This window comes from Hypomesus nipponensis, chromosome 28 (genome assembly GCF_054491055.1).
Source record: "Hypomesus nipponensis isolate SF chromosome 28, ASM5449105v1, whole genome shotgun sequence".
In the NCBI taxonomy this organism is placed as follows: Eukaryota; Metazoa; Chordata; class Actinopteri; order Osmeriformes; family Osmeridae; genus Hypomesus; species Hypomesus nipponensis.
This window is the reverse complement of record NC_140388.1, coordinates 10,399,035-10,420,863: the sequence shown is the minus strand read 5'-3', so window position 1 is coordinate 10,420,863 and position 21,829 is coordinate 10,399,035. Positions and strand designations below refer to the sequence as shown.

The 21,829-nt window shown below is 44.0% G+C and overlaps 1 protein-coding gene across 6 annotated transcripts in view; it reads right to left on the bottom strand.

Annotated features, from left to right (window-relative positions):
- Positions 1 to 20,400, bottom strand: part of mvb12bb (multivesicular body subunit 12Bb) — a 30,047-nt gene extending 9,647 nt beyond the window's left edge. For 3 of the 6 annotated variants that reach the window (XM_084695294.1, XM_084695298.1, XM_084695297.1), the window contains exons 1-7: positions 20,092 to 20,198; positions 19,000 to 19,126; positions 15,513 to 15,608; positions 13,613 to 13,709; positions 12,290 to 12,419; positions 12,093 to 12,179; positions 6,372 to 6,463 (exon numbers count right to left, since the gene is read on the bottom strand). In XM_084695294.1, the coding sequence (XP_084551420.1) occupies positions 6,372 to 6,463; positions 12,093 to 12,179; positions 12,290 to 12,419; positions 13,613 to 13,709; positions 15,513 to 15,608; positions 19,000 to 19,107 (610 nt within the window). In that variant the 5' untranslated portion in view covers positions 19,108 to 19,126; positions 20,092 to 20,198. Of the gene's footprint in view, positions 1 to 6,371; positions 6,464 to 12,092; positions 12,180 to 12,289; positions 12,420 to 13,612; positions 13,710 to 15,512; positions 15,609 to 18,999; positions 19,127 to 19,693; positions 19,767 to 20,091; positions 20,199 to 20,259 lie in introns of those variants that run through there. The other 3 variants (XM_084695295.1, XM_084695296.1, XM_084695299.1) reach the window with 3 other exon arrangements.
- Between the last annotated feature and the right edge of the window lie 1,429 nt (positions 20,401 to 21,829).

Sequence of the window (21,829 nt, the reverse complement as noted above, 5' to 3'; positions counted from 1 at the left end):
CCAGAAATAATAAGGGGAGACTGAACAATCCTCTGAAGAGTCTCGAAACCTCCTGCTGACAAGAGCTGTTACTTCTCAAGGGGATGCAGAAAGGTGTGGAGACACACAAACAACGGAATCCATTACCTCCACGTGTCTACGGTTCCTCATAATGCACACAGACACACACCAGGCTCCTTCGAAAAATGTCTTCCATTAAAACGACTCAATGTTTACATATTCTGCCTAGTGAAATGGATTAACTTCGAGCAGCCTTAAACTCCTTCCTGGTGACTGATATCGGCTACAACCGACTGTCCGGTCCTACAAGATGAGTGCGAGAGGTGCAGGACCTGGGGGGTCTCTGCGGATTGCTGCTAAGCAGCTAGCTGCTAAGCAGACTCTCAGGTTTACTGAGAGAAGGAGAGCCGAGGGAATGCGGAGGAGTATTTAGCAGGGAAGGAGGAAGTTATTTTTCCATCTGTGTGACAAGCAGCCCTTGAAATCAGGCGGTGGGTAGAGAGCCAGGAGGAAGCCCCAGTTGGGCTCTGGTCCATCAGTCTTCTAGAAAGTGGGCAGAACCAGCGGTACCTACCGGGCTGGCCACAAACATTCTGGCACCACAGTGAAGGTTTTGAAGAGGCACATGCTCATTTCCGACAACATTACCTATGCGGGGCCACATTTCTTCCATCCAAGCACATGGCAGAACAGACAGTGGAATACTTCCACTTAAGAATTGGAATCAACCCAAGTCATTAAAATATCCATAGCCTATAGATAACTACTATAGATAACACATTACTGAGAAAGTACCAGAGATGTATCTACAGTGATACACTGCGATTTCAACAGCATAATCCCAAAATAAGAATCTTAATATTACAACGTTGGCTGACAACCATCACTTAGCACAAGTACGGGGATTGGAAAAATAATAAGCGTTTGATAAGTAGCACATTGTCTTTTAGAACTTAACAGTGGCAGGGTCCCCAGCTGGTTGTGCTGGTAAATGTGCTGCAGGATGTGTGTATAAGTGGAGTGTGCCTCTCTGGACAGGGCTGAAACCTGGCACGGAGCTGACAGTAAATTGCGTACACCGGATGGGACACAGCAGAAGGCATAATTACACAAATCCCCTCTTAATTAGCGGTTCTGTGGGCCTACTAACCCGTAATGATGCGAGGGATGTGGCGAGCTAAAAAAAAATAAAAATAATAATACATAACTAGAAAGACTCCCCACCACTGAAGCCTGGGTCACATGACCACACCCCCACCCCCCCCACCCCCCCACACCCATGCTGTCATTTGATCTGTGATGATCATTGACTTCACAGTTACCCACCATGCTGCCCCCTCTCCTTCACCAGTACATCAGTGTTAGGTGACTCCCCCTCCCTCCCTCCCTCCCTCCCTCGAGCTGTGAGCTGCCTGTGAGCTTTGAGCTGAACACCCTGTAAGGGTTCGGGTGGCGTTATTAAGTCCTCCTTGCTCTCACTACCCGGAAACGTGAAGTGGCACCTTACATGGTGAGTGATGAAGGCTACCATCAGGGAAGCAAGGGGGATGACAGAGGGGATGACAGCCAGAGGGGCCTGCTTGGCAGCCTCTAACCCAGCCCGCCACCTATTCATCACCCCGCTAAACCAATCAACCAATGCCATTCTGCCATTTATTATGCTAATAAGCTCTCCACTGGCCACTGTTCTCAGTTAAGTGAGTACACGTCCACTTAAGTACATCCACTGTTCTCAGTTAAGTGAGTACACGTCCACTTAAGTACATCCACTGTTCTCAGTTAAGTGAGTACACGTCCACTTAAGTACATCCACTGTTCTCAGTTAAGTGAGTACACGTCCACTTAAGTACATCCACTGTTCTCAGTTAAGTGAGTACACGTCCACTTAAGTACATCCACTGTTCTCAGTTAAGTGAGTACACGTCCACTTAAGTACATCCACTGTAAATCTACAGATTCTATTTAACGGCATTAGTAAGTGTGTTCGAACAAGGTATTGTTAACTGTGCTGCGATGGGGGGTATTAGTTACTGGATGTTTTAACTGCTCCTGGTGAAGAATATCAGGATAACTTCTAAACGCAACCTCAGGGAGGACCCAGATGCCCTTTGCTAAAATGACTTCATTTCCAGAATCTCATTGTGCTTTCTAAATCACACTACAGCATGTATTAGAAGATCATTAATTACAAACTGAACAAGTCAGCAGAGCCATTAAAAGATCTTTAAGGCATATTTGACCATAAATCTCCCTAAACTAAATTTAATGACTGGATTTGGGGGGGGGGGGGGGGGGGGGGGGGATATTTTTTATCAAGTTCTAATTAGATGTGTGATAACAAACCCTGCTGTATGTGAAGAGAGGAAGAGAGCAGTGACAGGCTCATATGTTGAGGACTTCCATGTCTGTCTACAAAGAATAATGGACACCATCTTCCATCACAGGGAGCTGCAGAATGCTATGACAAATAGGGCTCCAGAGTCCAGCCTCCGAAACCATTCAAAGCCATTTATCTATGTGAAATTGATACTGATATTGGATAACAATAATAGACATACCAAACTAGGTTTGGAAGAAGTCAAAAGATAAGGACTGCTAGGCAGTTTTTACAAATGCAAGTGACAGTTGATTTAGAAAAAAAACAAATTGCTATTGTGTTGTGAATCTTTCATAAGTTGATGATCGATATATTTAGCTTAACATCGGTTATTGTTTTCTTGGCTAATTCAAAAAAGGAAAAGTGCCTGCTCATGAGTATCAACAGTATCCAAAACCATTAACCTAATTAGATTTCCATTCAAGATTTACTTTGGTTATCTCATTGAACATGGGTCAGGGTTATATGAAAATGAATCACAACGGTTTCTGCAATGTGCCCTATCACCACTAGAGGTGCCACTCCCTTGCAGCATGGACAAGAGTCTCCTTAGTGTCCTTAGACAGAGCTTGTGCTTTTTTAATCCCTCAGCTAAAATAATTCTGTTATTCTAAAATACAGCTCCACCAGTTCAGTAGCAGCTGAGATCCATCATGGTTTGAGATTAGAGCAGCGGACAAGCTTAGCCTCTCTCTGCCCGCACCAGCGCAGAGCCACACAGGGAGATAAGATGGAACTTTTGTTTGAAACCTGATGAGAAGCTTCTTAATGAAAGCGCTGGGCCAAAAATAATCTTTTTTCTCTGTGTTAGTCAATCAAAAAATGGTGTAGTTGGGGAAAAAGAAGAGAAAGAAAGTAATTTTGCATAATCAGTGAGTACCATCTGGAACAATTAACTGAATTCTAGTGAATTCTGAGGATCCGTCATATTGGCTTATTAAAGATCCAGAATTATACAAGTAATAAATCCTTGGAAAAACCATGCGTACCCCTGCCTGTCACAACTATTTTAACTTCAAATACAGTGGAATGGTTGATAAGGCTGAAAAGAGGAGATTAATATATGCAAATTATGTAGAGCATTTAAAAGCCCCCAACAACTGTCTAGTTTTTTTTTTTTCTTCTTCTTTTTCAGTCACTTTATGTTTTATTCATACACCAGCTCACCTGTCATTTCATAAGCTATAATATTATGAGGGTATTATTAAACAGCATAAAGTGGTGTTTTAATTGGAGAGCTTCGTTGCATTTTCTAATTATTTGGGCCAAATTAAAAACAGATGTGCATAGTCTAATGTGGATTCTAATATCTGTTCGGGAAAATCTAAAATCATTGTCTCTGCTGCTGTGGTATTTTGCAAACCCAAGTTAATTTTGAATCTTCCTTTTTATTTTTTTCCTTCTGCAAAGGATGAACTGTCTCCCGTCTGTTAATTGAACTTCTTTTAATGGATAAGGAAATAATTGCTCTCCATATTACATTATATCAAGACCGGTGTCAAGATCCTTTTTGATTAATTCAATAGATATGTTAATGTATTACTTTTTATAAGGTTTACCTATTTATCAGGAGGATGGCTGCTGAATACTATTAGCCTATTCGATGCATAATTTTATTAAAAGCCTACAGCATAACAAGAAACCAGGAGTTATATGCATTAGGTCCATTTAACATGTTTAAATAGAGAAGCATCTAGTCATATAAAAATAAATAAAGCACACAATAAAAAAAATGATAAAACTTGACACATTTCCTCGACATTTATTTTGCAAAATGCAAAACATAGCTTTAAAAACAAAACAATAATTGAGGCTTTTTTCACTTTCTAATTATGTGGAGAGATGCCCTTAGTTTCTGTCAATTGCATGAGTAATAATTGGTACAGAAATTCACCATAAGATCAAAGAGCTACCAGTAACATAACAGGGTCGGGGACTGCTATGAAAGCTTCCTCTCTGCTAAGAACTAGCTTGAGTGAGGGTTGGAAATTCTACGTGGATTTGTTTTTAATATTCTGGTAATAAATGTCAAAGTCCCTGCATATCACAATGGTACATAATGTGACTGAAGATGACAGATTTCCTCGACTTGTTTCGTACCCTCCCCCCGGATCATTCTTTTTGTGTGTTGGTGTTTTTTTCGTTTTCGTTTTTTTTTTTTTTTTTTTTTGTTTGGAAGTGACGGAGGGTTTAATCAAGAAAACAGGCAATTCATCAATCCTAAAGAAGGTGCCCGCGCTGGCTTGACACAACCCACATGGTTTTAGACCATCTCGAAACTGGCCAGCTGTCAACACACCCCCCACACACACACATCACACACACATCACACACACCACACAGCTCCCGGGGAACACAACTCCGCTGACTGCCACAACCCCACACTCTGGTGTAGGCCGTCACTTTGCTAACGAAGTTGAGGCTGCTTCTAACCCTTTGAACCTGGGGCTGGATGAGGGCTCTGCCTCTAACCAAGGCCCCTGAGAGCCAGGCCCCTGAGAGCCAGGCCCCTGAGAGCCAGGCCCCTGAGAGCCAGGCCCCTGAGAGCCAGGCCCCTGAGAGCCAGGCCCCTGGGAGCCAGGCCCCTGAGAGCCAGGCCCCTGAGAGCCAGGCCCCTGAGAGCCAGGCCCCTGAGAGCCAGGCCCCTGAGAGCCAGGCCCCTGGGAGCCAGGCCCCTGGGAGCCAGGCCCCTGGGAGCCAGGCCCCTGGGAGCCAGGTCCCTGGTCATACATGACTCTGGAGGAGTGCTGTATTAGCCTACTTTTCAGTGCCACTTGAACCTCTGTTCAGACAAAGCATGGCACACATGATAACTCAAATCCTTTGCTGTCCTTGTCTACCCTTTCAAAGCTCCCTCCATACCATCACCTGAATTGTAACAATACCAGAATATTAGCATTCACGTAAAACAAAAACATGAATGTGTAATTAACTATACATTCATGCATGTATGATATCTTATGAAATCCTATAAATTACAGGTGTAAAACATTTCAACAGAAAACAAAAATCTGAATGAAGATTTATCTCCAAATCACTGCTTAGAAACACACATTGGAAATGCATCCCATCTTTTATGAAAGACATCTCTTGCTCATGGTCTAAAAACCATGCGTGCTCTGACAGGCTGGTAGATAGTGTCACCTATGTGTCAGGCCAAACAGTAAGCAGGAAGACAACCAGAGTCTGACAGGGATAAGTGGGATCCCAGCATTGCCCTGACAGTCCTCTTCTCTGGAGCAGGATGAACCCTCGCCACATGGTGTCTCTCTCCAGCTGGATAAAGGCTGCCTTTTCCTGCCTCCTCTGCTCTCTACACCTCCACTACTATCCCTCCCACCTCCGCTCTCTCCACCTCCACTAGCCACCCTCCCACCTCCGCTCTCTCCACCTCCACTACCCACCCTCCCACCTCACCTAGACCAGCTCTGCCTACCCGCGCCGTGGCATGAAGACCTAACCTCGGCTGCCTTTCATCAAATACTTTCATTGGTTATCAGCCCAGGGAGCGTTTAACTTCAGTCTCGACCACACGAGGAGTAAAAGGAAGGGAAGGTAGATGTGACGATGCCACGCGTTGGATCATATTTGACAGCTGTTCTCCTGAGTGTAGTGGTGAAGCCCTCTGGGAGGCAGTGTTCACTCTTACAGATAAGCACCGCTCTGTACCCGCCCAGTGATGAAAGACACACACACACACACACAGTATTTGTAGATCAATTACCACAACGGCTCTTTTCACACTGGCAGAGATTAAATACTTCCATAAAGACATACAATACAGCTGCACACGCTCTAGAGCTTTGAGTATAAGTCTAACTCGAGTCATCCAATTTAAGATGCAGCTTTTTAGCACGAACATCGCTGAAAGAATGTTGAGCGTTTCGATTTTGACCAAAAATCGAAACGCCGGCCAACATCTTCCACTGAAACCTCAGAGAAAGGCTCGTCATAAGTTAGAGTACACGAGGAGTCTGTTGACAGGATATTTGACCTGACATGGTGTAGAGGCCTGAAGTCTGGTGTTGGTAGTCTGGTCTGCTCGAGGTCCTTCTGTAAAGGCTGCTAGGGTCCTTCTCTGCTGGCCTGGAACAGACATAGGGAACAGCATCACGTGCATGTTCAGCACCTTCACAGTGTTTCAGGTAACATCTGTCTGTCTAAGATTTACAGCAGGCGGCCATGATGATGGGGATTCTGTGTGGGATGGATTCAAAACAGAAGGAACCACCTGTTCAAGCCTGTCATCGTCAGGACCCCCACCCCACCCCACCACCAACCCTATACCCACTCTCCCTCACACTCCCTCTTTCCCTTCCACACTGTCTCCCTTCCTTCCTTAGAGTTAGCCTCCTGGATGTGGGACTGGTTAGCATATGGTTAGCACACAAGGAAAGTGTAATTCCTGGGAATTGTATACTGTATTATTGAAAACAGCACAGAGTATACTTCATGGGAAGTCGCAGCTAACAAACATGTACGATTGCAATCCTCATCAATCAAGCTCTCATGAGTTTCACCCCGAGACTCACTAATCGATAAAGCCAGCCAGAGCAGTAGGAATTCATCAAGCTTCAAGATGGCTGCATAACATAGCTTTGCACATGCTTTGAAGTTAAATGTCCTCAGACCGAACACTTTTATTAAATGCATCTTAACTTTGAGAAAATCTATAAAAGTTGCTCACAAAACATTCTCATAATAAGAACCCGATATTGTCTTTGCCAAGGTCAAGGGGATTGGATTAAGATGTATTTTGAGAAGTTGCACGTGAAACAGAGACTTGCATATGGGGAGGGAACGTGAGGGTGGGAACTGTGGATGGAGAAGGATGACATGGCAACTTTCAGAAAGTTAGAGGATGAAGTGTCTCTGCTTATGGATGTTTGCTATTTTACATAGTCTGCACTGTTTATGGCTGTCATAGCAACTATTAATCTTAACTTTAGGGAGCTTGAAAATAACTAAGTATACATCTGCATACTGTGAGAAAGATACTACATGAGTTGTGGATATTCCATGCTCCTATCTATTGGATGGGATAAAAAAAAAAACAATAATTTCCATCAAGGGCAGTAAAACTAGCCTTCTGACAGCTTGTTGTATTTATGATCAGAGCAGTGCAACTCAGATTTATTTGCAACGATAGGGTCGACTTTTCCCCTGTTCATTTACATCAGCATTTGGTCATGTTAAATCCCAGACAATGCTGAATTTTTAAAAGGTTGGCATCAATCTTGTTGAACCGATTGCCACATTTAATGAAGACTTCCTTCAGCCTGCAAAGGTTGACTCCACGTAAAAGACAGAGGGGTACATGTCTCCCCAAGAATTGAGACATTTCACAAACAAAGATAAAATGAAAGGAGATAGTTTTGATGCTCTTTTATAGAAATCAGAGCTGAATGGCTGAGTTTATGATACAATATAGAACAATAGGCAGCTTCACTGAGATTCACAGATGCAAATGGGGCACCCAGAGAAACACGACCCAAGACATCCGCTTTGTATTGATATTATCCATTTGATAAGGTCAACACAGTGATAAGTGTACAGCATAGTCATTTGAAAGCAATTCCAGGTAAAATAATGATTAGCTAATCAACAAAACCCAGATGAGAATGTACGTAGCTTGCTTAATCCTTCGATACAAAAACAATATTTTGGGAAAAACATGATTAGTGCAGAGTGCATTTTTCAGCAAGTTTTCAGCAAGCTTGCAATTAAGGATGAAAGTTTGGAATGTATGTGTTACTATGTACATATTCAGCAGCTTTAGACACAAAGGAAAGAGTCTCAGCCCAAATTCTGTGATTTTTGGTGCACTGGTGAGGAGAACATATGGCAAATTAATTTTATGTCTAATTCTGAAAACGGGGAAGCCAAGTGCATTGCTACATAATCAACTGCAGCGTTTGGGCTCAGATTATGTTGGCCACGGGAGTTTTCACTACAATTAATCATCATTTCAGGCAACGAGAGCCATATTGACACATATTCCCAATTTGAATATTTAATTACAGTGTAGATCCTCATTAAATTATAGCTAAACTGGGAACATGGACAAACGGATTACAACAATTACAACACCACTCAAAAGTATTTTGGCCCAGTGAAATGGAAGACCCATAAAGCAGAGAGTAATGGAAGATTATGTATTTATTGACATTCAGATGTTAAGAAAAAATGCAATATATATATTTGCATATGTAAAATAAGAATTAATCACTTAATTTACGCGCGTAGTGCGGTGTTTGATGTGCACCCCTTCCGTGAGGTTTTGGAAATAGAATGTGAGAAAATAAAATAGAGCTGTCTATCCAAGAAGCAGAGAATCACGTCTGTTATCTAGTGGACAGACAAGTGGTATTCTACCGAGAGATGTGGATAAAAATACTAGCAGTGACGAGCCGTATCTGTAATACAGAGGGTTAGTAGCTCTCGTTTTGACACTCATCCTGCTTCCCCCATGACAACATCTCCACACCTTCCTCAACGTGTAGACAGTTGTGCTTTGCAGACACTGCTTTCACACCCGTCATTATCATCCTCTAAGCTTTGTGTCAGGTGCTGATAAGAATCTCGGTCTGGATTCACAAATGCGATCTTACTATTTAGCTCTGGCGTTTGTGCCTCCCTTTACTCCGTTTACTTGATTTGAAACATACCTGGAACTTGAAGGATTCCGCAAAGTTAGTTGGTAAAAAAAAAAAAAAAAAAAAGTGATAATTTTATTACAGTCATGACTTCTGTCAAACCAGGACACGGTTAATGATGCTGTTCCTCTTGATGGTGAGAGAGGGCTGGTTGACTAGGGTGGCCTGCAGGGGATGGACCTAGTGTCTATCCCCAGTCAGTGATACAGAGCGTCGAAGCCAGAGGGTAAAAAACTATAAACATCCAGTGATGCATGCTGACTGAATTTAATTGTTCTACTTCTATCCATCTGAGCTGATGGAAAATAACACCCACATTTACAATGTGCAAAATACTAAGCTGGGCCTTAACATATATTTGTATTCCCTTCAATTTATAAAAGTATACACACACACACACACACACCAGGTTTTTATTCTGAGAGACCAGAAGTCTTGATTCTGAGGGAGAACAAAATGAAATTGCAATATTAGCACAAGGCTAATATATGCCACCAGTGGATCCAGAGGTCAGGCATCTGTCTCAGTAATGACAGGTTTATCAGGAGGACAGTTGGCAGCATTGCCAGCGAGCGAGGCACCCTTTACTCTGCACATTTTAAAAGCGTGACTGGATGGCACAGATTCTCCACATCCTTGCAACCAGGAAGTCAGGAACCTGCACCTCGAAAAGGGCGCCAAAATAGTGATGCCATCAAAAGCATGAATTAAAGCAGAACGGGGTAGCAAACTGCAGCAATTAACCATGTAACTAAACTTCACTCAAGCAGACACGTGAGAGATGAAACAGCCCCTCTCTGGTTTAGCTCCTACTTTAAATAAAACACAGAACAATACAAATGATGTGTAGTAGGCCTGTATCTTCATAACATAAAACAAACAATCTCATACAGGCTGAGCATGGAAATGACTAACATAAACACCCTGTCATAACCAACTATAAAACCTGCTTCCGTGGTTCATTCAAGGACACTCCTCGATCTTGTTGCCCGAGGCAATGCACGGTAGTGTTTGAGGGAACACCAGGATTCAAACTTACAAGGGTCGTTGAAATTGTGCACATTATTGACTGTGTTTAAAACATCTTTTCCACTGACTGCAAAGGGCACTTAATTTTAAAGGGTGCGATTTTTCATAAAGTTGTTAAACTGTAGATAGCTTCAAGGAGACAGAATGAACTCATGCTGAATATGGATAAAGACAAATCTCTGGCTGTGGATTTCAGCCTTCACAAGATTCTCAGTGCATGGTTTAACAACTTACCACGACACACACACACAGTATCACAGCTGTAGTGTCCCAGATACACTCCCTAAGTAAAGCCCGGAAGGTAGTAAGGTTCATTTATGCCGGAGCTTGCTCAGGACAAAGAACGAGCAACTGTCCCCTCTCCCTGCTGGATGTCTACCCGTTTAGAAAGAGGATTCTGCACTCGGGAAAACTACGGCCAATTAAGAAATGAAATTCACACAAAATTGGCACTGTGCTATATCTTTGGGAGTATCTTCATCTCACCTTCCTGCCCTGCAAGCCTGGAAAGTGGATGGAAATTCACTAAAAGTAAGACTGTCACGACGTAGCATGAATTTGAATGTTAATACAAAAACAGGAGTCTGTGATCTCAGCAGGCGATGGAAGGGGTGAGGTGGGGTGTTGCTTCGAGGTGCAATTTATTCTCACTCCAATGCCTCAGCAGCTTGAAAGTGGGCTTCAAAAAGAGCAAAGAATTACCGTTCGTATTTGAGGCGCTTTCTCTAGCATTTCAATATATCAAACATGACTAATTACCTTCTCCCCAAATATGCAAGATTCCCTTCCTAAACTCTGGTCTGGGTTCTGTTTGTAAAAAAAAAAAAAAGGAGGGGGGGGTTCTTTTTTTTTTATCCTAAAAATGGGGTACTTCAGAGATCCTTCATCACAAGGTTTGTCATCAGAGCAGTGGCGGAATCCTCTGGCTAGTGTCACTCCGCCCTGAGCCCCAAGGAACACCATCCACACTCCTGTACCAGCCCCAAACACAGCATCGTACAACTCTGGCAACAGCGCCACCTCACTGAAGGAGACGCCATTGTTTGTTTACCATTTTCTCAGGAAATCCCCAGCACTTCATCACGATAAATAATTGAGCCGTTGGAGCTGGACTGGGTACAAAGCCATGCTGTTCGCTCCACAGGCCCCTGGGCAGGGGAAGACAGTGCAGCTGTGGCTGGGGCAGGGTACAGCTAGGCAGGGCTCCCTCTCCTCCTCTCCTCCCCTCCTCTCCTCCCTTTCTCTCCTCCCCTCCTCTCCTCCCTCCTCTCCTCCCCTCCCCTCCTCTCCTCCCCTCCTCAGCAGCTGTCTGCCCCTCTCCAGGCTACACCTCTTCCCCTCTGCTCCGTGCAGCGGCGCTGCTGTCACCACACTCACCGAGCCTTCCTCCTCCTCCTCCTCCTCCTCTTCCTCTTGGGACTATGCACTAGCAGGAGTTTAGCCCACGCTGAACCCACAGTTCCATTCTGGGGGTCCTGTCTGGGGCTGGGCACGCCCTTGGGTCCAGCCCGTGTCTGCTCATATTCCGTGGTGGACCTGTCTGTGTGTCACTTATCTGCCATGGATCCCTCAACTACAAGAACAACACTAACATGAATACAGGGAGAGGACTGTCAACATCCCTAACACTGATGTTCAGTGTCTCGTCAACAACACTGACAATGGGTCAAGAGTCTTACTCTGTGACACAGGAATGACACCTTGTGTTGTAACCCAGGAACTACGAACACCTTGCTGGGTGGTGTGTTGCTAACGCGCTGGGAGCTACACTTGCTGGGTTGGACGCCGCTGTGTTGCTGGAGTCCTGCTGTGTCTGGTGTGCGTTGCCGGCTCATGTTACAAGTCATGAGCAAAGCAGTCACTGGCAATGAGAATCATGAATCTGAGACTCTCACCAATAATGCTTGAAGACAGAAATGAAAAGTGGCGCGAAGGGATGTGATTAAAGTGTCAAGCGTATCGGTGCAGAGGTCAAGGGCTCAGCGGCCAGCTTGAGAGCTCAAGAGTTCAATAGTATCGGTCTACTTTACCTTGTTGGGCTGGATATGGGAACATCGGTGGACTCTTCCTGGTGCACACTGCCCATCCGATACCATATCCCCATACCGTTCAGCTCCCTATGGAAACAGCACACCAACAGAACGTCAAAATAACAAAAATGACATTTCGGAGTGGATAAACACGACAATCTCCATGCAGACTGCTTCTACGGGCCCGCTGTACTCACCCTATACAGGTGTAGTTAGCGGGTGTGTGTTTGGCCTTGGAGATAATCGCGAGGTCACACACAGCAGTCTGGGTGTCTCTGCGAGGGCAGAGCTTGACACACAACCTCTTCTTCCTCAGGGCAGGCTCCTCTGGGAGGCAGAGAAGAGCACATTTTCTCAGTCCTGGTCCTCTGGTACCCCCCCTGCCCTACATGTTCGAGATGTTTCTCCCTTCCAGCACCTCAAATGAATGGGTTGTTGTCTTCTCCTGAGCTTGATAACGACCCATTCATTTGAATTAGGTGTGTTCGTAGAGGGAAACATGAAGCATGCAGGGCAGGGGGTCCCTGGGGCTAGGACTGAGGAAGGCTGCAGGAGAGAGTCTGGTCAGGGGGGAGAGGAACAGACAAACACACCCAGACTTGTGTGGACAGACAGACAGTCTCAAGCCAGAGTCAAATTACAGAACGCTCTTTCCAGGTTTTGCTGAGACACTAGAATATATTTTATAAGTAGGTAAAATCCTAAAACACTGACACATCTCCAAATCTGTTTCTTGGCGGCCCAGAGCGCCGTCGTCATGGTAACCCCGTTAAGGTCTTTAATCCTACAAATTATTTTTGGGGAACGGATGACGCAAGTCAATCCCCAGACAACTACAGTCCACATCTGGAAAATATAAACTGTGCATTTGACTTAATATTTAGGGTTTAGAGTTGAACTTCATACATTTTGTCAGATGTATAGTGTACATTAAACATGGAAACACACACAGTAATAAAACATTACATTTTCCTCACTTTGTCCCAGACATCGCTTTGCACAGCCATATTACTTTTCAGCCTGGGTCATTTATATCCGAGCAGAAGCAAAAAGTTCAGTGTAAATGATAACTAACATAACAAACAAGCTGTCTGGCTTCCCGGCTTCCCGACACCAAAATATTATTGCATTTCCAAGGCATGGATAGTGAGGTTAGAAATACATAGCACTGAAAAGGCACTAAAGCACCTGGGGATGCATTTCATTAATATTAGATAAGCCCCATCCTCTCGTCCTCTTCCCAAATAAATACATAAATAAATAAGCCCCTCATAAAGAGAGCCCAGCTCCAGCTGAGATAAACAATGACTCATGATTCTCGTCTCTTCTACCTCCGGGGCAAAATGTTTATTTTATTCCTACAGACCATCATAAATTAAACTAACTTGCGCCAATAAAACATTCACTCTCTCAGCTGCCCTGGAGGAAACAGTCACACTCTGGGTCAAGGAAGGTGAGAGGAAGAGGAGAGGTGTGATTAAAACCTTCGGGTTTTTGGTCGGGATGAACCTGCGACTTACGTGTGTCCAGTGTTTCTGAGAGGAATGAAAAACCCTCTGGTAAGGTGTCCTTCAAATCAATCAGCCTCATGTCAACAACGACGTTCGCTGTTTGGTTCTGAAAAGGACAGAGGAAGACAACGGTTGCAGGACTCAAGAACCACAAATGGCCGTTTTTTCGCGAGGAAGTAAAGTGAAGAACGGTACTTTTCGGAAAGCTCTCAGAGGAACCGTAAAGACGATTGAATGGGGTGCCTTTAAAGAGAGTACACAATGGTGGAAGTAATTATTCTATAATGGCTCATATTAAAAAGAAAATGCATCTGTGAACTTGCAATCATTGTCAGCCCTTGGAGAGGAACAGAAAGGTTGTGGGGGGGTTGTCCTGTTCATCATGGCGGGAATGGTTAAAAACAATCAGGGATTGTTTAGTTGACATTTTCAAGCATGACTCTTCTCAGGCGCAGAGCCTCCAGTCGTTACATTTTCATTTTTCCCGGTAATAAATTGCCATAATACACAGCGCCAGTGCTGACTAGAGTGACCCAGCCGTGACTGGAGGCGTCCGAAAATCTGGATTCCGCTGCTACTGTTGCCCAGTAGTCATTACCATTAGAGGCATTTTTTATTCATAGTTTTTATTCTGACTTAGGGTAGAATATGGATGAATGTTATTACTATGCATGAAACCTTTTTTTTTTTTCCAGCTTTTTCCCCACCTCTTTTGCAAGAGAGATTTTTCCCATCAGGACCTGACAAGAGGGGCCATCTACCTCCAACCTGGAAGATGATAAATCACAACCTGTTTACTTCCCTCCACATTATTCACTGACTAATTTTGCAGAATCTGTTTTTGTCAAAGACAATTACAGTTGGGGCTATATTGACTGGCAGACAGAATAGCCTTTGTTGATGGCTCTGCCATGTTTCATTTGTGTCAAGTTGTTTAAAACAGTGTGGACATGGATTTTAAGATAACACACAGGAACGGGGATAAAAGTTATTTGTCTGATCAAAACTAAACTGTGGACTCGATCGAGACAACGGTCAACCAAAAATATAACCATAACCTAGGTGGTGGTGGAGGTGAAAAAACAAAAGATAACTTGAGGACATTTTTGTCAAACGGGCATTGAGAACACTTGAAAACTACTGCAAATGGAGAGAGAAGTTAAGGATTGCATTGTAAAGTAAAAGATGCTTCTTGTTACCAACTTTCTACAGTTTAATCTATAAACTGTACATAATCTATTCAGAATTCAGTACGTGGGAGGAATGCATTCAGAGTTTAGAAATCATCCTGGCTGCTGACACAAACAGCAGGATCTCTCAGAGGACAGAGAGACACATATATTTAAATAGGTGCCCTGTTTTGAACCATATTGAACTATTCGTTTGAAGTGTCGTCTCTTATAAAATAGGGTTTTCATTTTCGAAATTTCAACATTTTGGATGTGTGCTTCACCTTTGAAGAGTGGTTAGCAGGTATCCACAATTTCCTTGGGGACAAGGTTAATAGAATAAATAGAAATAAAAGAGATAAAAGCTCATTGTAATCTCATGAATAATAATTAATAATACTCTCTTGAGGACACAGATACACATGCAGTATATCCACAGAATCCCACTGAGGTAGCAGACAACATAACATACAGATCTCATCTTCGTAGACTAAGTTCAAGCTGGCAGTCCTTACCATACTTTTAAAAGTCAGGGAACATTCTGGGTCAGGGTCGACAAACACAGGCTCCAAAAAAATATATATATATATAGTTTATCCCTGTTCTGGGATCTTGATCATCAAAGCGATTTACAGAGATGGGGAATCATGAGAAACCAAACCACAAAAAATAGTTGCAAGGCAAAAAAAACAAACAAAAGAAGAGATAGGGACCAAAAAAAAAACTCCACTTCTACTTACATTTCCTGTGGAGAAACAGAGGTAGCGTGTGACCTTGGATTTGAATAGGCCGTCCTTCCACAAGTCTGCGTCGGAGCCATCTGTTGTTTGTGCAACCTACGAGAAAAAAAAACAAGGGGAAGGCTACAAGGATGAGGTGGGATGAAGTTAATGTATGTACGGAGGGAGCGTTCTTCTCTCGCTTCTTCCCTTGCATACTTGCCTTAATTAACGCTTCCCTGCACCGGCGCTCTGTCTCATTAGTGCCCTATGTTGGTAAAGAAGGAGCCTTAGCCTCCAAAAAGGTGGCTAAATATATCCTCTCCTGAGACGAGCCTGATTAAAGACAGCCTGACAAAAAGAGCTGCACTAACAAGGAAGAACCAAACCTAAACTTTACGAACCGTCTGAAAGATACTGGTGTGGGGTGTGAGGAGAACATGGGTTGTTTTGAAGAGGTGGAAGTGGTGTTAGTTCCTGTTGACCTCCAGTCACAAACACACCAAGAGGACTTGTACATTCCCTGTTCGTGTCTGTTGGGTATTCAATGAATGAACTGAATCGTATGAATCCCTAGTAATTCAGTGTGGGACTGCGTTATGCGATATTCTATCGGACCGGTAATGCCACAGTGAATGACGTAAGTATGTGTGTGCGTATGTATGTATGTATGTATGTATGTGTGTGCGTATGTATGTATGTATGTATGTATGTATGACGAAAGTGTATCTCCAACCATTGTAGACGAGGATCAGTTAGTGTTGAGAGTGAGTTCACAGCTATTATTGGTCTACCTGTTTGTGAATGAGTAACACTTACATAGACCAGCAATCCAGCTTATCTAAAGACTTGTCTTATCATCAAAGAATCAGTCAAATGAGTAATTTTTTGAAGGAATCCTTTAGAAAGAAGAGTCTGTGTAATGAGGTTCACTGAAACGAAAGGAGTCATAGATCTGCACACCCACCCACTCACGTCACCTCACCTTCCTGACAATAATGATGAATGACCCTGGTGATTGGAGGGGGAGGAGGAGGGGATAGAGACTCATGTTAAACCACCAGTCAGTAGACAAGATGAGAGACAGGATGAGAGAGAAAGAGAAGGAGAGAGAGTGAAGAAAGAAGAGAAAGAGATGGACGGTGAGAGAGAGGAGACACAAAGAGAAAGAGAGAGGGAGAGAGAGAGAGAGAGAGAGGGCATCTCCACCATGCGCCACAGTGAAAGGTCCCAGAAGGGAGGCTATACATCACACCCCCTCCCCCCCCCCCCATCCCCCCTGCCCTCCCCCCCCCCATCCCCCCTTACAAGACAACCCGTCTTGGCCAGTTTTTCCAGGTCAGTAGCCAGCGCATCCTGTCAGCGTAAACAAAGGCCTGCCTGTGTGGAACCCAAAGTCAAGACGGGGAGTAACGAGGGCACGGCGCCGAGAGGAGGCCCCTCAGGCGTCCTCCTGCCAGCGCGCCAGCAGCAGGGGACGGTGTGCCCGGAATGCCAAACGACCCCAACCTCGGAGGGGCAGAGAAGGAGGGCGAGGGGTGTACGCTCTCAATCTACGCCTCCTCCGCTGCCCGCGAGCCTCCGTCTTCAAACTAGCGTTTGCGCGGCGCCGCGCGGTCGTACCCGGGATCTCACTTGACATCAATCGCTGCGTGTTGTCGCTGTGATGTCGGGATGAATCACTTCCTGTTTGATTTGAAATCAGATGATAGACTGACAGATCCAACTGTCAATTCCAAAAAGCCTCACCGTGAAAGTGATCTAACGACTACTAAGGAGTCCTGGAGGACTAGTGGGGACTGTGAAGAACCTGGTTTAAGATCTATAAAGAGATACTGATGAAGTAGAGATGTCAGCCAGGAGGAAGCTGAAATAAGACGCACCTTCAATACATCTGGTCTTTCGAGACTTGGGTTTAAGCAATCAAAAGCAAACACTGGCAGACAAAAAAAGCATCATTTCAACACAGAACATCTCATGGAGAGAGCAACTATAGCTGGTGTATTAGTCTAGCCAATGAACATGGAGGTGAGTCAGGAGGAGACAAAATCCTGTGGATAATTACAGTAGAATTACATTGAGAAACCGTAAGACATTACCTGGTGACCTACAGCTCTCCCTACTGCAGTCATACCAGATCTTTCTGTGGATAAGAACCTTGGAGTCTTCCACAACATCTGTGAAGTTGGTCAACTTGCTCACAGGAAGTTCCAACCAGTAACAGGATGTTCGGATGAGGCTAGCAACATTCTTCCTCAAACACATGTATGCGAGTAGGTTTTATGAGGATTGTCTATTATACATAAGAAAACGTAACACACAGATTCCCTTAGCAGTGTGTGTGCGTGTGTGTGTGTGTGTGTGTGTGTCAGAGGCTGCTAAAAGTGTTTGATGTGTGGATGTTGCTGATGCTTGAGTACAGGACCCTGATCCCAGTGGAGCACTGTTTGATCTGGGCTGCTCTCCGCTGCCTCAACAACCTGTTAACGTTCAGAGTCGCTCAGAGACGAGCGCCTGAAGAGCAAAAGAGTTAACGAGCTCCTTGATCTGCTCTGCGGAACGTCGTGGCCTGCTTAAAAAGAAAAAGAAAAAAAACCTTCCATAGAGGGAACCCAGCTTGTTACGTGAGGGAGGATGATTTTGCCAATACCACAGGACTACGTACAGAAGTGGGCATCCCTGTATGAACAGTTAGCGTGTAGCGAGTGATATGTCAGATCAACAGACACACAGGTGCAGCATTGATGCTGGGATCTCTCCCTGTTTGTCACCGCCATGTGGTGAACAGGCAGGTTTAGCGCCAGGGGGGGCAAAGCCTTCCCATCTACACCCACCAGAGACTGCAGCGGCTGGGCTGCGTGGGGTGGGGCAGGAAGAGAGGAAGAAGGAGATGGGAGGAAGGAGAGGGGGATTGAAGGAAGAAAGAGAAGAAGGGGGAGGAAGAGCAGAGAGATTATGGGAAGATAGAAAAGAGATTGGCCCCTGAGCCTACTCTGGGCGATATGAATGTTTGCTTTGTGCCTTTGTTAGAGGAACAAAACAGCTCCTTCTCTCCATCTCTCCATCTCTCCTGCTCCTCTCACCAGATCAGAGAACATGGCTCCCATGGGCCAATAGAACGGCTGCCCTACTTTCCTCCTCACCCGCAGACTCCACAACATTACTGGGGAGCCAAAAAGCCTGCAACCCCTCATGCTTGTGAGAAAGCTAAACAAACATGGGGACACCATGCCAGAGCACTAGGGGGCATGCAGTACAGTAGGGCTTGTTAAACCACGGCCTCTGGTGAACCAGATCCACAGACAACAACAAACAAGAGGAGCAGTGGGACAATCACAATCATCAAAGTAAACCCCATGAATTAGTTATCTGATGTCGCTCCCAAACTCTCAACATCTCTTATGAGCTGGTCTACATTGAGATGTGCAATACTGTAGGCGCAATGGGCATACACCGTGTTTAAGACTTGAATCAGCTCTTTGTGTTTCAGTACAACACTTGTACTCACAACATGGTAATGAGCAGGTGCCTTGCTTTGTGATGTCACCACTCCGACCGCAGTGATTGGATCAGCAGGTGGGTCTGGAATCCCGTTGGTCAGGCTTGCTTCAGCCATGATCCTGGCAATCTGGATACTGTAAAGAACAGAAATACACCATCAGCATCATGATTGAACTACTTACATCTTCATTCCCTAACAAATACATAGTGGTATGGGAATAGTTCTCACTGCAAACAGGGTAAAAAGGTCATCAAGAAACCAAATTACCCTGAAAATCAGTCTCACTCCTTCGAACTGAAGCAATAATGGTAGAGACTACTGTATGAACTGATAGATATTTCTCTTGGCTAGGATGATTCTATATAGAATGACAAGTGAGACCAATGTCTAAACGCAATTAGACACTAAGGTCACTACATTACAGCTAAAAAGGAGTGGTCACATATTTTCAAAGAAAGTGATCAATGCTGTGTATCACTGGGTAATGTGTAGGCATGTGCGAGGCTTTCACAAGGATAAGTGGCGTTTGCCATTTGATTAAATTATGTTTTAAATTAAAGCATCCTTAAAGGATAAGTGGAACAGTTAGTGCATTCAATCTAAATGGTTTACTGAATTGTTTTTTCTCTAATTAAGTTTATCCTTTTCGGGAATTAACTGCAGAAATATCAATCTCGTTTATAAACGCTAGTTAACTTACAACAAGCCCCAAGATGGTACGTTTGGGCTAATCTGGTCGCCTTGCGTTTGTCTGTGCAAGACAACCCCGTTTCCTTATGGTGATAGTGGCACATTAGCAAATATACTGTAGCCTACGTTAGCGCAATGCCTGGCTGGTCTTAGTAGTTCATTAACATTAGGTCCACATCAAAACACAGTAAAGCAGATGGCCAAACATGTTTTAGGTTTTGTGTCTAATGTTTCTTTAACTGAGCCTCAAGCTTACAAACTCAAACTGCAATAATTGATAATCACTTAACATTTGGAAGTTTTAGGTTATTCTTAGACAGTAAAATGTAATGAAGTTTTCGGATACCAAGATCAATAACAGGTAATATATGATATAGTCCTATAGTCCTGTTTTTAAGGTTGTCTTACCCTGCGCAAAGTGAAATGGCAGCAGTTACGGACTACTCTGCGAAATATAAACGTTCGTGACACAGCCGTTACTACCTGTGTTTTGTTCCATGAATCATATCACGTTTGGCTAATTATTTACTAGGTCATAGGTTACGATTGCGTTTGTGTCCTCTGGTTCATTCCTACCGTAATCCTCCTAAAATGCCGCTTTTTGGCCTCTTCTAATCTATGTCGTTGACCGTCAAAGGTTGACCTAATGAATTAAAGCCATAATATGTGTAGGCTACTGCTAGGATTGTTGATAGAATTCACAAATGAATGTGGGTGGTAGCTCAACAAATATGAATCAGGATCTCGACTAAATGAGATGTGAGACCAAGTGGTTGTGGGTAGGAAACACAGGGCCAGCATAAATTTGAAAACGCAGTATCCCAGTGGAGTATATAACACAGGTTTGTTAAGGCACACATGAACTAAACAAGATTTAATGAAGATAATAAGGTAATGAGACCTCTTATGACCATCGTTATTCATGACTAACTGACAGTCAGTCCGTGTCCATAGCTCATAGCAAACTGCACATGTGTCGGAGAGAGAGTGATGGTGGGCTGTTGAACACTGAGGATGACGTGGAGTCCGGCTGGATGAACACCAACCGACTCAGACCACTGCATCTCAACGACAAGCGAGTGTGGCTGGTGATTCTTTGCGTACTTTATTTAGGCCTACATCCTCGTCTGTAATCAACATTGGATCGGGCTGTCTCAAATTGTTTTCTGCAATCTGGCAGCGTTGTAAACAACGTTGTCAGGGTTTCTCACTTCACGTACTCAATGCGGGAAGGGTGGATATTATAAGAGAGCGTTCCTGGTGTCGAGGCACACCTGTTAAAGTAATGGTCTAATTATGGAAAAGGTGACGAAACACTCAACGCAAAATTCTCAAGATAGTGTGCAGCACATGCTAACTGAGAACACCGCCAGCCATTACAGTGTTTTAATGTACTTCACAACGCATGCTGAGGACTGTGAGGGAAGATGAATGATGGCCCTGATGGTACCATTCTGGGGGGGAGCAACAGTGGCGCAAAGTATGCATACGATTACAGCCGGATCGGGGAGGGCGGTATTAAAACTGGGGTTTCTTTGTTGATACTATTCAATGGCATTATACAAAGGATTAAAGCTCAAACAAACATATGATTACCTGTAATTAATAGTGATACATGTCTATATATTCTCTATGACAGTAGGGTAAAAAATGGCGCACGTCTGACACACTTAATCTGGCAGCGTTATTATGCATTGCCATGGCAACCTCGAGGTTGCACTGGAGTTTTTTTTTTGGTTGTTGCACTTTAGATGAGATCTTATTGTTATACACTGCTAAAATACACACCGTTCCTTCCTCCTATACCACCGAAATACTGTTACATCTATTACTATTTCAAAATGCACTTTTGTATGTCGCTGAGGATAAAATCATCTGGTAAATGAATAAAACGCAAAGATTTTGTGAATCCTTGGTGTTCCATCCCCCATGATAGCTTCTCCAGGGATGCTCTCCTCACGTGTAAAGGTCACTTGCAGTGGTTTTTAATTTGCTGACACTAGTCTGGGGACTTTAAAGATGGAGATTTCTGTTGCCACCGAGATTAATAATATCCCTCTCATCTCAACCTGGGAAATCTACCCAGCCCCAATGCCCCTTATCACCCTGGTGAACCCATTACTGCCTGTTCAAACCTGCAGGTCTC